Genomic DNA, 14002 nt, shown 5'->3' on the forward strand with positions numbered 1-14002 from the left:
CACCCAGGCACTTCTAACCTCTTTCAGGACCAGCTTAGAAACTACTGAAAGAAGTCATGAGAGTCACCATCAGCATAATCGCCAAACAAATTAATTAGCTTTGACTCCTAAAAACTTTTCAATATCAAGCCCACTCTGAAAGGACAAAGATTTGCCACTATTGGGAATATTTATTTACTAAACATAATAATGGCAATTATTTATAGAGCTATGCACCAGGTATTTTCCATGCATGCATCATTTTATAATACAGCAGCCCATCAGTATTCTTGTTTTTTTTTTTTTTTTTGTTTTTTGTTTTGAGACAAAGTCTCGCTCTGTCACCCAGGCTGGAGTGCAGTGGCACAATTTCGGCTCACTGCAGCCTCTGCCTCCCGGGTTCAAGCGATTCTCCTGCCTCAACTTCCTGAGTAACTGGGACTACAGGCACGCGCCACCACCAATTAACTTCTGTATTTTTAGTATGGACGGGGTGTCACCATGTTGGCCAGGCTGGTCTCGAACTCCTGACCTCAGGTGATCCACTCACATTGGCCCCCCAAGGTGGTGGGATTACAGGCGTGAGCCACCGTGCCTGGCGCCCATCAATACTATTCTTATTCCCATTAAGTGGATTAGGTGTGAGTGCACGAGTGACTTGTCTATATAACGCAAAAATTTGAATGCCAGTCTGATACCAAAAACCAGACTTTTAACTACCTCAGTGTTACACACTATATGCAAGATACTGTGCTGGATGGAAATTGTGGGGCATCCCAGAACTAGATAACAAGTCCTTAAATAGCTTATGTAGCCTAGTACATGATATAAAACAAGTATTATACATGAGAGAAAATGTAAGTGGCCAAGCAGACATGTACTGTGTTATTCAGGAAATACGAGCACTTGGGATCGACTGAAAGGGAACAGGGAGAAAGGGAAGAGGGAGAATGCGATACAACGAAAAAAAAAATAATCTAATGGCAAACAGGAATATCATTTTGTATAAATTTGAATTATCAGAAATTTAAAACGTACTTGCAAATGTTTCATTTTATTACCTCTCAACGTTTTCCCTTCCCACATACCTTTATTCTGATGCTTAGAAATAGTCTAAATTCATTTAAGTTTCAAATACAGTTTTGGAAGCAATATACCAAGGGTATTACTGGTTTACATGCAGTTAAGTTGAAATTGCTAAATAGGCTGTTTCTTACTATAATGAGCTTAAGGGGGGAAGGTAGTGCTATCCTAATGTTCTAAACTATTTCTTTTCACTACTTCTTCACCAGGAGGGTTTATTTATTCATTTATTGGAAACAGGCTGGAGTGCAGTGGCCTGATCATAGCTCAACCCAGTCTCGACTTCTGGTCTCAAGTGATCCTCCCACCCCAGCCTCCCAAGTAGCTGGGACTACCGGAGCGGCTAAGTTTTGGGGGTACGGGGGTCAGTGGTGGGTAGAGACGGGGGGGGGAGGGTGGTCTCCCTATGTTGCTCAGGCTGGTCCCGAACTCCTGACCTCCAGCGATCCGCCCGCCCCGGCCTCCCAAAGTACTGGGATTACAAATATAGGCCACCGCACCGTCCCAGGAGGATTTCTGGAACGTGCTAAAGGCAGTTAGTGTGTTGATGTCTTGGTAACCAAAGCTAGATTTCCATCAGCAGCTTTTAAGAAAGCTAGCTTTTAGCCTGTGCCCTCATCATGTGCCACAGATTTAGTTTTGGATTAGCAAATGTTAATCCACATGTAAATGCTATGATCCACACGCTTAGCAATCTGATTACATTCTTTAAATGTACGTTTTAACTCCTGTTATCCTTAATTAAATTTAGATGTGAACAAATTCACATTTGTGTCTTAGTTTAATTTATAACCAAATAATCTATCAAAGCCTGCTCCCCCATAGCAAGCCCACAGAATCTAGAAATCCCTTGATCTCGCCCCTGCTCTCAGGACAGAGCCTTTTGTGTGCACAGTTCTCACAAATTAAAGAACTTGACTAACTTGAAGAGATAATAAGCCCTCTCCCCTAAAGGCGATTGTTCATTTGAGACCACTCTTCGGAGATATTTTTAAGCCCGCGCTGCATCTAATGGGGGCAGGGAGAAGAAGAGCCGTGCCCAAATGCACGGGGGCATCTCCGGGGGCTTATCATCCGGAGATGCCTCCAGTGGAGCTGACAAATCTCCGAAGTGGGCAAGAATGAGATTTCCCCGCACCGGGCCTCTGCGTGCGAGGGTAGGAGGTGATAGGAGGGGGTGGACGGAGGCCATCAAGGGAGAAGCCTCCGGCCTTTCCCCGTCTCTCAACACCAGCCCTCCCCGGCCGCCTCCCCCTTCCCCAATCCTGGACTAGCCGCTGGGTGGGGGCGGTGTCCCGGGGACTGGCCGGTCCCGGGGGCTCGGCCTTTGTGGCTCTGTCCCCGACGGTGGCGCGGAGGCAGAGGGGGCGGGGACGCAGGCCGGAGACCCTCAGCCAGGGCTTGACCCCCAGGTGCATCGTCCGGCGGGGCCCGCACCCTCCCCCAAGCTCCCCCAGGCTCCCCCATGCTCCGACCCGGCCCCCCGTGGCACCTTCCCGGCGTCTCCCTCCGCCGGCCGCGCCGCCCTCCCTGTCCAAGACCAGGGGCCAGAGGTAGAAAGTAGTCCCAGGCCCGCGGCCGCCGCGCTGTCCACTCCGCCGCCCCCGCCCTCCGCAGCCGCCGCCTCACTCCGCCCCCAGCCGGACTTTCAGGCCCCCGTCTTCTCGCGAGCGGCCGTCCGAGCACCAGCCTCGCTGCCGCAGAGACACTCGCCGCGCCGGTGCCGGAGCCGGAGCGGGGGAGCCGGGCTGCGTGCGTCTAGCCGCCGAGCAGGGAGCGCCCGGGGCGGGGGCGGCAGGCGGACAGCGGCTCTGGGCGGCCGGGGAGCAATGCCCGCGCGGCTACGCTGAATGGCGCCTCCTCTGCGACCCCTCGGCCGGCTGCGACCGCCGGGGATGCTGCTCCGCGCGCTCCTGCTCCTGCTGCTGCTCAGTCCTGTGCCAGGTGGGCGCGCTTTCTTCGGCTTTTCTCTCACCGCCGTGGGGCGGGAGCGCCCGCGAGTGGGATGGGGAGAGAGGAGACGACGGGGCGTGGGGAGCGCGCGGCGGGGTCCTCCGTGGTGGCGCTGACCGCCGGCCCCCGCTCTCGCCCTGCGGCCTGTCCGGAACCGCCAGCTGCAGACACGAGTCGCCCCCGGGGCTGCGGAGTTCCGGCCGCTGTCCACTCCGGTCTCTTCCTTCTCGCGCCATTGTCCTGGCTCCGGCCGCGTCCGCGCCTCCGCGACCAGCCGGACACCGGGCCGCCAGCCCGCCGGGGCCGCCGCGGCTGCACGTGGCTTTATTTATATTGTTTCCTTAGTGGCAGCCTCGCCGTGCAGGGGGCGCCGCGGTTCCGCGCGGCTTCCCGGGTCTGCAGTGGGAGTTCCCCCACTTGTTAGGGCTGCGAGAGGGAATAGGTGAACTCATAGCCCCAGTCGGCACCAGCTTGGCGGATCTGGATCCAGCCAGGAGGAGATGGGAGGGTGGAATTGGCAGGGTTGGAAGTGAAGCGGCCGATTTGTGCCCCGGAGAGGAGTGGGGGAAAGTCCCCGAAGCTGGAAAGGAAGGTAGCTAAATAGGATTTCTCTCCTACAGCTAGGTATTTGGAGGCAGGGCCCGAAGTGTGTACGGATCTGAAGATTCTTCCAAATTCTAGATTTGCCTTGCACAAACTTGGATGAACTCATTTTTCTACCTTGCGTCCGTATTGGTTTCCTAGAAGAGATAAAAGTGTAAAGTGAATGGGGTGACGGTAGAGAGGTGTTCAGGAGAATGGGTTATTTTATTTATTTGCAGGTTACAGACGCCAGACTTTTTCTGGAGTGGTTAGTTTCTGTTAGGCTTGAAAAGAGGATCAAAGTCAGATGTGGCTCAGAAACACAATGGGCGCCTTCCGGAGCGGTCTGCGCACTGCGCTGGGCTGTTAGGGTGGCTCGCGTCGCCCTGGGCGTACATTACGGGATGCAGGGAGCCTTGAAGTGTGAGTATCCCGAGGACCTGCCTTGAAGAGAAACAAATCATTTCTGGGGGTTTGTAATCAAGGATCCACAACGATCAGGAGGAAGATGAAGCAACGCTTCCCCCACACACCCCTATTCTCCATTCACCCCCAATCAATACGCGAGACTTCAAGACGGCCTGTGCACTAAATGCAGGAGGTGACAGAGTATTATATGGTCATCGAATGCTTTATCCTGGCGAGGGCCAGGGGCGATGTGTATATGCTTAGGATAAAGCCTTTCCTCTGCTCTGATAAAAATGTGTATTGGTTGATTAAGCAATCTCCTATCCCTATTAGACAGTAAGGACCAATTAGTCACGCATTTTTTCCACCAGTTGGTAGTTCTAAAAAACTGAAATAAAAGTTTCCTAATCCGATCACCCACTGAGTACAAGCAGCAAGAGTTACCAACTTTTCAAAGTCTATTGTTTGTCTTTTAAATACCTAGCTTGCTCTGCAGAAATTAAGTAAATGGATTTCTTTCAAGGAGAGGAGATACAGTCACTGCTGTAAAAGGGCAGATAGAAAAATGCAAACTTGTAATTTGTCACAAAAGATAAACGCAGTTCCCAAAGGAGTAGGTGCCAAGAGTTCCAAAAACACTTCAAGGGACAAGGAAATAAACTTGCTTGTTCACAGAGTTGGAGTTTTGCTAATGATTTCTTGTAAAATTAGACTTTTACGACTTACTCTGTTCAAGATCTTTTTGACAAGCTTGTAAAAGCAAACAGCTTGTGCTCGTGAGTTTTCCTGATGATTTTGAAACTCTAGCAAGGAACTTGAGAGCAGAATTCATACAAGGCATAGAAGTTATTGAAATCTTCCCTATGCTTTTAGTGAAGATGTAAAAAAGTGATTTCTCTGACTTGTTGAAAGAGTTTGCTGAAATTTAGATTGGTTCATTAAGGCATTTGTAAGTTAACTAATAAAATTTGTTAAACTTTGTCATCTTATACCCTGAATATGTGTTTTACAGTTGTGTGTTAAGGAATCATTTTGTGCCTGTAATTCTGGATGTGCCGTTCTCCTTTTTTTCCTTATAGGAGTGTGGTGCTTTAGCGAACTGTCTTTTGTAAAAGAACCACAGGATGTAACTGTCACAAGAAAGGACCCAGTCGTTTTAGATTGCCAGGCTCACGGAGAAGTTCCTATTAAGGTCACATGGTTGAAAAATGGAGCAAAAGTGTCTGAAAATAAACGGATCGAGGTTCTTTCTAACGGCTCTTTATACATCAGTGAGGTGGAAGGCAGGCGAGGAGAGCAGTCCGATGAAGGATTTTATCAGTGCTTGGCAATGAACAAATATGGAGCCATTCTTAGTCAAAAAGCTCATCTTGCCTTATCAAGTAAGTGTTTTAAGTTTTTGGTTGTTGACATTTTTCATTGCTACATTTTGATGATTTCTTGCTGTATTAATATAATAATCCCCCAAATCATGCATGCATTAAGAATTTTACTGGAGATAATAGTTGATGCTGAGGCATATAGAGAAATCTGAAAAAAATACATATATAAATTCAAATGAGTAATTGAGAACAGAAGTCAAATTAGGTTTAGAACACCAAGTAAAATGAAACCTGTAGAGGTGGCTTTATAAAAATTTTAAGCATTTCACGAAGTATGAAGAGTTGGATGTAGAAGTTTGGCCAACGCAACAAAAGTTGTTCTAAAATTTGATCTTATGGAAATTAGTAATTAATGAAAACAATCGCAAGCAAATTTTTCTGCTTTGCAGATGGTTCTTGAGTGCTAAGTCTTTCTTATAGCACAACCTTCCATTTCTCTGACTGCTTTTAGATCACCCATGTTGCCTTTTAATTGTACGAGAGGGCATTGGTCAGTCGCTCTTAAGCCTTTGAAGTATTCCTAGTCTTTTCCTGCTGGGAGGGAAAGAGATTAAGGCCATTTCCATATTATGCCTAATGGACTTAAACCCGTATCTGCTCACTTTTCCCCTTTTGTCATAAAGTGTGCTATCTAATGATTTCTTTTGTGTTAACATCCCCATCAGATCAACCATTTGTCCAAGTGATCCATTGCTTGGTGGTTGACCTGTAACTGTTGAGTGTAAAGATGGGCCTAGGACAAGTACTGAACTCCTTGTGCCCACTGAGGCTTTACATCTTTTTCAGGTGATGAAACACGCAGCTCTCAAGATTAACAGACTAAATCTCGAAAACCAAAATTGAATCTTAAAAGTTTTAAGGCATTTGACCTGCATGCTTTTGTTAATCCACAAAACAGATTTTGCACTATACCTACAGATTGATCTTTTACAAGTTGGGCAATAGGTAGATGGCGTTCTTGAGATAAAGGCATAATCTTAGCTGGGCTGGTGGCTAGGCTGTAATCCCACCTATTGAGGAGGCTGAAGCAGGAAGATTCCTTGAGCCCCGGTGTTTGAGTCCAGCCTGGGAAATAGTGAGACTCCATCTCTTTAAGGAAAAAAAAAAAAAAAAAATACGAAACCACCATAATATTTAAGAAATAGTAGTTTCAAGTTCTATACAATTGAAATTTAGGAAGCTATTGGCAGGAATTTCCTAGGTGACTTTACTGTTCATGATCCATTTATGCCATCCTTATATTAACTAATTTATTTTATTCTGCAATAAGGATTAATTGTAGAAAATAAATTGCAAGCAAAGATATTTCTATATTGATACATCAGCAAATCAGAGGTTTGCAGTTCTAGCCACACTCTTACCCCTGCCAAAGACCAGCATACACCTGAGAGGATTTCTGATTTTTCATTTCTTCCTTCCTCTCTCTCCCCTCCGTCTTCCTCCCTTCCTACTTCCTTCCTTCCTTTCTCCCTCCCCCTTCCTTCCTCTGTCTTTCCTCCTGTCCCTTCCTTCCCTCCCCTCCTCTGCCTACCATTCTCCCTCCTTGCTTCTCTCCCTTCCTTCCTTCCTCCCTACCTTCCCCCCCTCCCTCTCTTCTTCCTGCCCCTTCACTCCCTCTGCCCGCCTGCCTGCCTGCCTGCCTGCCTGCCTGCCTGCCTGCCTGCCTGCCTGCCTTCCTTCCTTCCTTCCTTCCTTCCTTCCTTCCTTCCTTCCTTCCTTCCTTCCCCCCCCCGTAATCATTGGCCAATAATTATTTTTTCATGGAGTAATGGTTTTTCTGTATAGTACTGTTTTAAAGATAGTGTGCTTTTTATGCTTATATTCTGTTCATTCAGTTTTTGTCCTATGTAAACTTGTTCTATAGAGTTGTAATTTTCCCACCTTTTGGGGTTTGTAGAATCTTGCGTTTTCATCTTCAGGAACTGTAACATCTTATCTTTCAGGGGTAGGGAGTACATAGTGGAGGTGGCCAGATAGGCCATGAGAAGATGAAGCATTTGTCATGACCACACATTGTTTCCAGGACCTCCTGAGAAGCCTGACAGAATTCTAGGGCTTCCAGAAACACTTTTGGAAAAACACAGAGCTTTCTAACTTCATAAATAAAATATGAATGATGTGTGATAGGTGTAACAAACAAAATGTCAGAACTGGCTTTTTAAATATCTTTAGATTTTTGTATCTTTATAGAAATTATCACTAATAATAATTACATGTGAATGATTTTGCAGACAATTGTGGTGAAGTTTTTATATTTTATGTATTTTTTAAATTAAAGTTCTGATATCTAAGCAATACGTTTAGATGATGGAGGCTCAAATCCCTTTATCCTGTGTTCAGAGTAAATATATATATATTTACAGGAAGAGTATATGTGTGTGTGTGTGTGTGTGTGTATGTGTGTGTATATATATATATATATATATATATATATATATGAAAAGAATAGGCATTAAGTGGACATTCTGGTTTTCTTTTCCCCCTTGTTTTTAAAGCTAGTTCTCTTTTAGGTATTGATAGCAGCAGGGTACAAGTGTGTTCTTTTTCTTAGTCAAGGATTTTGTCAGTAAGCCTATTTTTTTGGTTGTACAGAAGCACAATAGTACAGCACCTGGAAATCTAAAACTTCAATCTGTGCAAGTTTTAGATTTTTAACACACAGGCAATCAAGTCTTGGTCTCTAAACTTAGGAACTAGAAGCTGAAAGTTGCACTCTAGGCAAGAATTCCATTATTCATGTGTAAATTAGGAATTCACAGGGTTAAAAGGTTAGAAACTGGCCAGGATGAGGTTTACCCTTGTGATAAAGAGCAGATGACCCTCATTCATTGGCCAAAGCTTTCATGTAGCTCTTCTGCAAAGTTAGTTATTGCCATGAATTGTTCTTGAGGAATGCAGAAATTCAAATGTGAACAGGCCTTTCCTTAAGTGTCACTATGGAGCCTTATCTCCCAAGCACATCAGAGCAGGGCTGCAGGGACAAGGTTCCTCCCCAAAGGCCTGGAGGCTTTGCTTTCCTGTTGTTCATTCAAGCACAAAAGAATTCATCTAACTTAATTTTGCTAAGGCATCCCATTTTTAAAAGAAAGTATAGGGTTAAAGTAATATTTAGCTTTAAAAAAGATAATCCTTTTTATTGATAGCCATGTTAGCTGCCTTACATTTTCATGTAATTGGAATAGAAAGAGGAGTGACATGGGATGCCCTTTTTCTAGTTGTGTACAATAGCAAGAACAGAAGATTAAACCATTTCCTATAAATTTCAGTATTTTTAAATTTAGCAAATCAAGTTTTCACTTTCATGAGTACTAAGTCTTTGTTATCTAAATTTAAATATTTTAGGAATAAGAATCTATGGTTATCTTGACTTTTCTTGTATTCTTAATGTTGAAATAAGTAAGATAAATTTCATAGGAAAGCATTAGTGTGGTAAAATGGTCTCACGTTTCAACAAGTTTAAATTAAGATAAGAGACATTTGAGAGAAGTAAAGGAGGAGGCGGGTTGTGTTCTGTGATGTGTAAAAGACTGGCTGTAAGCTAGTGATTGAACAGGAAGCTAGTTGTTTATTTCCTTTCCATAAAAGGTGGAAATTGAAGTCTTAGGATAGAGGGAAAAAGAACATAAAGCTAGCTTATATTTCTTTGATTTTCCATGACTGTTCACTTGGGTAAAAAATAATTTTTTATATTACCCTTTGTAGCTGGAAGAGCATAGGAATTATTGTAACTTTACGATTTTTTAACCAAAATTTTGAGGTCGATTTTGCCATTGGTAAGGTGGTTTGGGGGTGCATTTATATAACTTTTTAAGTAGTAGTAGTTGTTTCCATTAAAAGGATGTAGGTTTTTTATTAATAAAAACATTCATCAATTTAAGTTAAGATGAAATGTGAGAGTTTATGTGGGATTAATGAAAAACTGTTCTTTGGGTGAGGCTTGCGTATTAAAAAGTAATGCATAAATTATAATACCAAGTCTTTGAAATGTGAAGTTAAAAGTATATTAAAAACATTTAAAGAGTCATGTTAAAAAAAAAAAAGAGGGGTAAGTGATATGTTGAAAAGAGACCCTAAGAACTATGAGACTATATGCTAGATTTTGGATTTTATTAATGATCCTGGACCCGAAATAGGCAAGACTTTGCTGCACCGTCACTGTTTTATTGAGAGCTGTAGGTACTGGCAAGGACTGAGTCTCTTACGTGCGTGCCTGTTCGCTTGAAGTCAAGCTGTGAGCAGTTACCTGGCCTAATTCAAGAATGCTAAAACATGAGTAAAAGTCATTTGATTTTGGAAAACTCAAACCAACTGAACTGAGGTATTTAGAGAAACCAATCTGCCGACACTGTAGATAAGGTTCAGTTGATGTTTTCTGGGATCCAAAAAAATTCACCTTTAGAAAGAGGAGGTGTGGTTCAGAAGTTATGTTTAACTTAAAATTGGCTCTCTTAATATTACATAAGTCAAGTGAGGGAAGTAGAAATTGCATATATAGTTCTATAGGCTTTTTTAGAGTGACACTTGGTTCTTAAAGTCTGTCTACTTAAAGTCTGTTTATCAGGTGCCTGATAATCTCTGGGTAATGGAACCAGTTTTTCTCACTTTGCACCAGATTAGTGAGGATCATTTCTCATTTTCAGAAACCTGTAACAGTATCTCACTTTTTTTCAAAGTTGTGGATTTTTTTTTTTTTAAGCAAAGCATGGTCCAGTGAGGGGTAGAATTAGAATTTTCTTTAAGATGTATAAAAATGTACTTATTTTATTTTGTTTTATTTATGTCCAGATTCCTTTTTTTTTTTTTTTTTTTGAGACGGAGTCTTGCTCTGTCACCCAGGCTGGAGTGCAGTGGCGCAATCTCGGCTCACTGCAAGCTCCGCCTCCCGGGTTCACGCCATTCTCCTGCCTCAGCCTCTCCGAGTAGCTGGGACTCCAGGCGCCCACCACCACGCCCGGCTAATTTTTTTGTATTTTTAGTAGAGACGGGGTTTCACCGTGGTCTCGATCTCCTGACCTCGTGATCCGCCCGCCTCGGCCTCCCAAAGTGCTGGGATTACAAGCGTGAGCCACCGCGCCCGGCCTGTGTCCAGATTCTTAATGGAATTTTGAAAGGGTATTTGGTATGGCTCCTTTTTGTCAACTATCTCTGATTATTCTAAAGAAAGGATCTCACTCTCAGCGGTCGTTTGCCCTGGGATTTGTTGTCATTGCTCCCAAATTTAACAGCTGGGTCTATTGATGAAGTCCAGAGCAATTTAAAGTAATAGGAAGCAACACATCTTTTAAGCAGGGTTTTAGGCTAAGGGAGTATTTTAATTAATAAATAAAATAAATTTGAGGTTACCTGTTTGAAAACCACGATATTCTTGACTACAGTTTTGAGAGATGATTTTTATCTCTCATGAACAAGGTTGCTCAATTAGAATTATTTAAAGCATTTAAACTGATAATTACCATTTATATGAAAAAGAATGTTAAGTCAGGCATTTTGTTGAGGATCCTACTTGGATTTAAAAAACAGCTATGATTATTGAGATGTTTTAAAAGAAATCATAAAAATTCTCCCAAATTAAGTTTTCATTGTCAGTCAAGACTATTTTAATACTTTTGAGAGTTTACAGTGCCCAGACTCTTCATTAAATCTTTTAAAAAATCATCATTTTAATCTTAGTAAATAAGAAAGGAAAAGGAGGATGCTGTTGTAATCATTTAAGTAATATTTGCAGTTGCCCTAACATGGTATGCTGCACAGAGCAGAGCAAGCTCACAGTAAACAATTGATAATTGCCGTGTACAAAAAAGGTAGAAAACTACCAAATTATCTTCACTAGCTCTAATTCTGAAGCCAGGTGAACTGCTCTAAGGATATGTATGCAGAGGATGAAGGCGTCATCCTCACAAAGGTCTCTGACACTAAGCTGACAAATACTTTCCTGACTTTTACATTCCTTGTGTGTTTTTTTTAACCTCTGGTTCTCAGAAACTACTTTTGATGAGCGTTTAAAAACCAAAATCTTATAGACTGAGCAGAAGGCATGAATTAAAAAATGTTTGTTTTTTCAGTTTCCAGAGGATTTGCCCTTTTTTCATATTTATAATACATATATATGATATATATATAATATATATAAAATAGCTTTAGCATTTATAGTGGCTAGATTATGAATAACTGTTCGAGAATGTGATCATTGTTCAGGTCTCTGGTTTCAAATTTGTGTCCTTATTGGGTTTAGTCCTTAAAACTTACAGAAAGAAAGATTTCTTTTTAAAGCTTACTTCTTGAAGCAATATTAAATCCCTAGGAGTTTAGCTGGAACAGTGTGACAGCTTTTTTTTCCCTTAATGTTGCTGTTTTATGCAGACTACTTTAAGTAAGTCATATTCTTTTGGAATAATCCTCCTAAGTCACCCTTTTGAACTTTCGTAGTCTTTTAATACTACTCAGAATGTGATTGACTCAGTGGCTTATCTTCCATTCTACTAATATTTACGAAAAAGAAAAAAGAGATTTCTGCGTGTGGTAGTTAGGTATCTCAGCCTTGGCACAATTGACATTTTGGGCCAGATAATTTTCTGTTGTGGTGCTGTCCTGTGCGTTGTATGCAGTGTTAGCGGCATCCCTGGCCTCTACCCGCCCAATACCAGTAGACTCTCTTCCAGTTGTGACAACCAAGAAAGTTCTACCGCGGGGCAAAATAACTCCTGTTTGAGAACCCCCGACGTTTCCAAAAGTAGTAGAACACTTTCTAGTGACGTTGGACCATTTGTTACTTTAACTGTTTCTATCTTATCCTTGATATTCTACTTGTTTTGGTGGTAGCATTGCTAAATGTATTCCTTGGAGAACGATTTGCTGTTTTTTTTTTTTTTGTTGTTGTTGTTGTTGTTGTTGTTGTTGAGTCAGAGTCTTGCTCTGTCATCCAAGCTGGAGTACAGTGGTGCAATCATGACGTCCTGCAGCCTGGACCTCCTGGGCTCAAGTGATTTTCCCACTTCAGTCTACCGAGTAGCTGGAGCTACAGGCACGTGCCACCATGCACAGCTAATTTTTAAATTTTTTGTAGAGAGAGGATCTTGCTATGTTACCCAGGCTGACCTTGAACTCCTGGGCTCAAGCATTCTCCCACCTCGGTTTCCCGAAGTGCCAGGATTATGGGCATGAACCATCATGCTTGGGCTCCGTTTACTTTTTTTTTTTTTTTTTGAGACAGAGTTTCACTCTTGTTGCCCAGGCTGGAGTGCAATGGTGTGATCTTGGCTCACCACAACCTCCGCCTGTGGGTCTCAAGCGATTCTCCTGCCTCAGCCTCCCAGGTAGCTGGGATTACAGGCATGCGCCACCATGCCTGGCTGATTTTCTATTTTTAGTAGAGACAGGGTTTCTCCATGTTGGTCAGGCTGGTCTCGAACTCCCGACCTCAGGTGGTGTGACCGCCTCAGCCTCCCAAAGTGCTGAGATTACAGGTGTGAGCCACCACGCCTGACCTCCATTTACTATTTTTTGAGACAGAGTCTTGCTTTGTTGCCAGGCTAGAGTGCAGTGGCGCGATCTCGGCTCACTGCAACCTCTGCCTCCTGGGTTCAAGCGATTCTCCTGCCTCAGCCTCCCGAGTAGCTGGGACAACGGGCATGTACCACCATGCCCGGCTAATTTTTGTACTTTTGGTAGAGATGGGGTTTCCCCATGTGACCAGAATGGTCTCGATCTCTTGACCTTGTGATCTGCCTGCCTCAGCCTCCCAGAGTGCTGAGATTACAGGAGTGAGCCACTGCGTCCAGCCACCATTTACTGTTTTTAAGTGTTGTATATATTTTTAAAAAATGTGTTTGGGCTACTGCCTAAATTGGAGTGACAGTGCTTTTCCAATCCCTTTTTCACACACATAATACATGGAAAACTGCTGTTAAGGGTTTACCGGCCGGGCATGGTGGCCCATGCCTGTAATTCCAGCACTTTGAGAGGCCAAGGTGGGCGGATCACCTGAGGTTGGGAGTTCGAGACCAGCCTGACCAACATGGAGAAACCCCCTCTCTATTGAAAATACAAAATTAGCCGGGCGTGGTGGCGCATGCCTTTAATCCTAGCTACTTGGGAGGCTGAGGCAGGAGAATCGCTTGAAGACAGGAGGCGGAGGTTGCAGTAAGCTGAGATTGCGCCATTGCACTCCAGCCTGGGCAGCAAGAGCGAAACTCCGTCTCAAAAAAAAAAAAAAAGTTTACCCTGGCCAGGCGCGGTTGCTCATACCTGTAATCCCAGCACTCTGGAAAGCCTGAGGCAGGTACATGAGTTGAGGTCAGGAGTTCGAGACCAGCCTGGCCAACATGGTGAAACACCATCTCTACTAAAAATAAATTAGCTGGACGTGGTGGCACACACCTGTAATTCCAGCTACTCGGGAAGCTGAGGCAGGAGATTTGAACCCAGGAGGCAGAGGTGGCAGTGAGCCCAGATCGTGTCACTGCACTCCAGCCTGGGCGACAGAGTAAGACTCTGTCTCAAAAAACAAAAACAAACAAACATAGTCATGTGCAGTGTAACAACATTCCGGTCAAACAATGGACCACATATTATGACAGTGGTTCTGTTCTATAAGATGATAATACCATATTTTTACA

The 14002-nt window shown here is 43.6% G+C and overlaps 1 protein-coding gene across 2 annotated transcripts in view; it reads left to right on the forward strand.

Moving 5' to 3' along the window:
* The first annotated feature begins 2691 nt into the window (after window positions 1-2691).
* PRTG (protogenin) overlaps window positions 2692-14002 on the forward strand; it is a 127020-nt gene continuing 115709 nt past the window's right edge. For both annotated transcript variants that reach the window (XM_055279205.2, XM_063639395.1), the window contains exons 1-2: window positions 2692-3006; window positions 5085-5387. In XM_055279205.2, the coding sequence (XP_055135180.1) occupies window positions 2913-3006; window positions 5085-5387 (397 nt within the window). In that variant the 5' untranslated portion in view covers window positions 2692-2912. The remainder of the gene's footprint in view (window positions 3007-5084; window positions 5388-14002) is intronic.

The sequence above is a fragment of the Symphalangus syndactylus genome, chromosome 5 (assembly GCF_028878055.3).
Source record: "Symphalangus syndactylus isolate Jambi chromosome 5, NHGRI_mSymSyn1-v2.1_pri, whole genome shotgun sequence".
NCBI lineage: Eukaryota > Metazoa > Chordata > Mammalia > Primates > Hylobatidae > Symphalangus > Symphalangus syndactylus.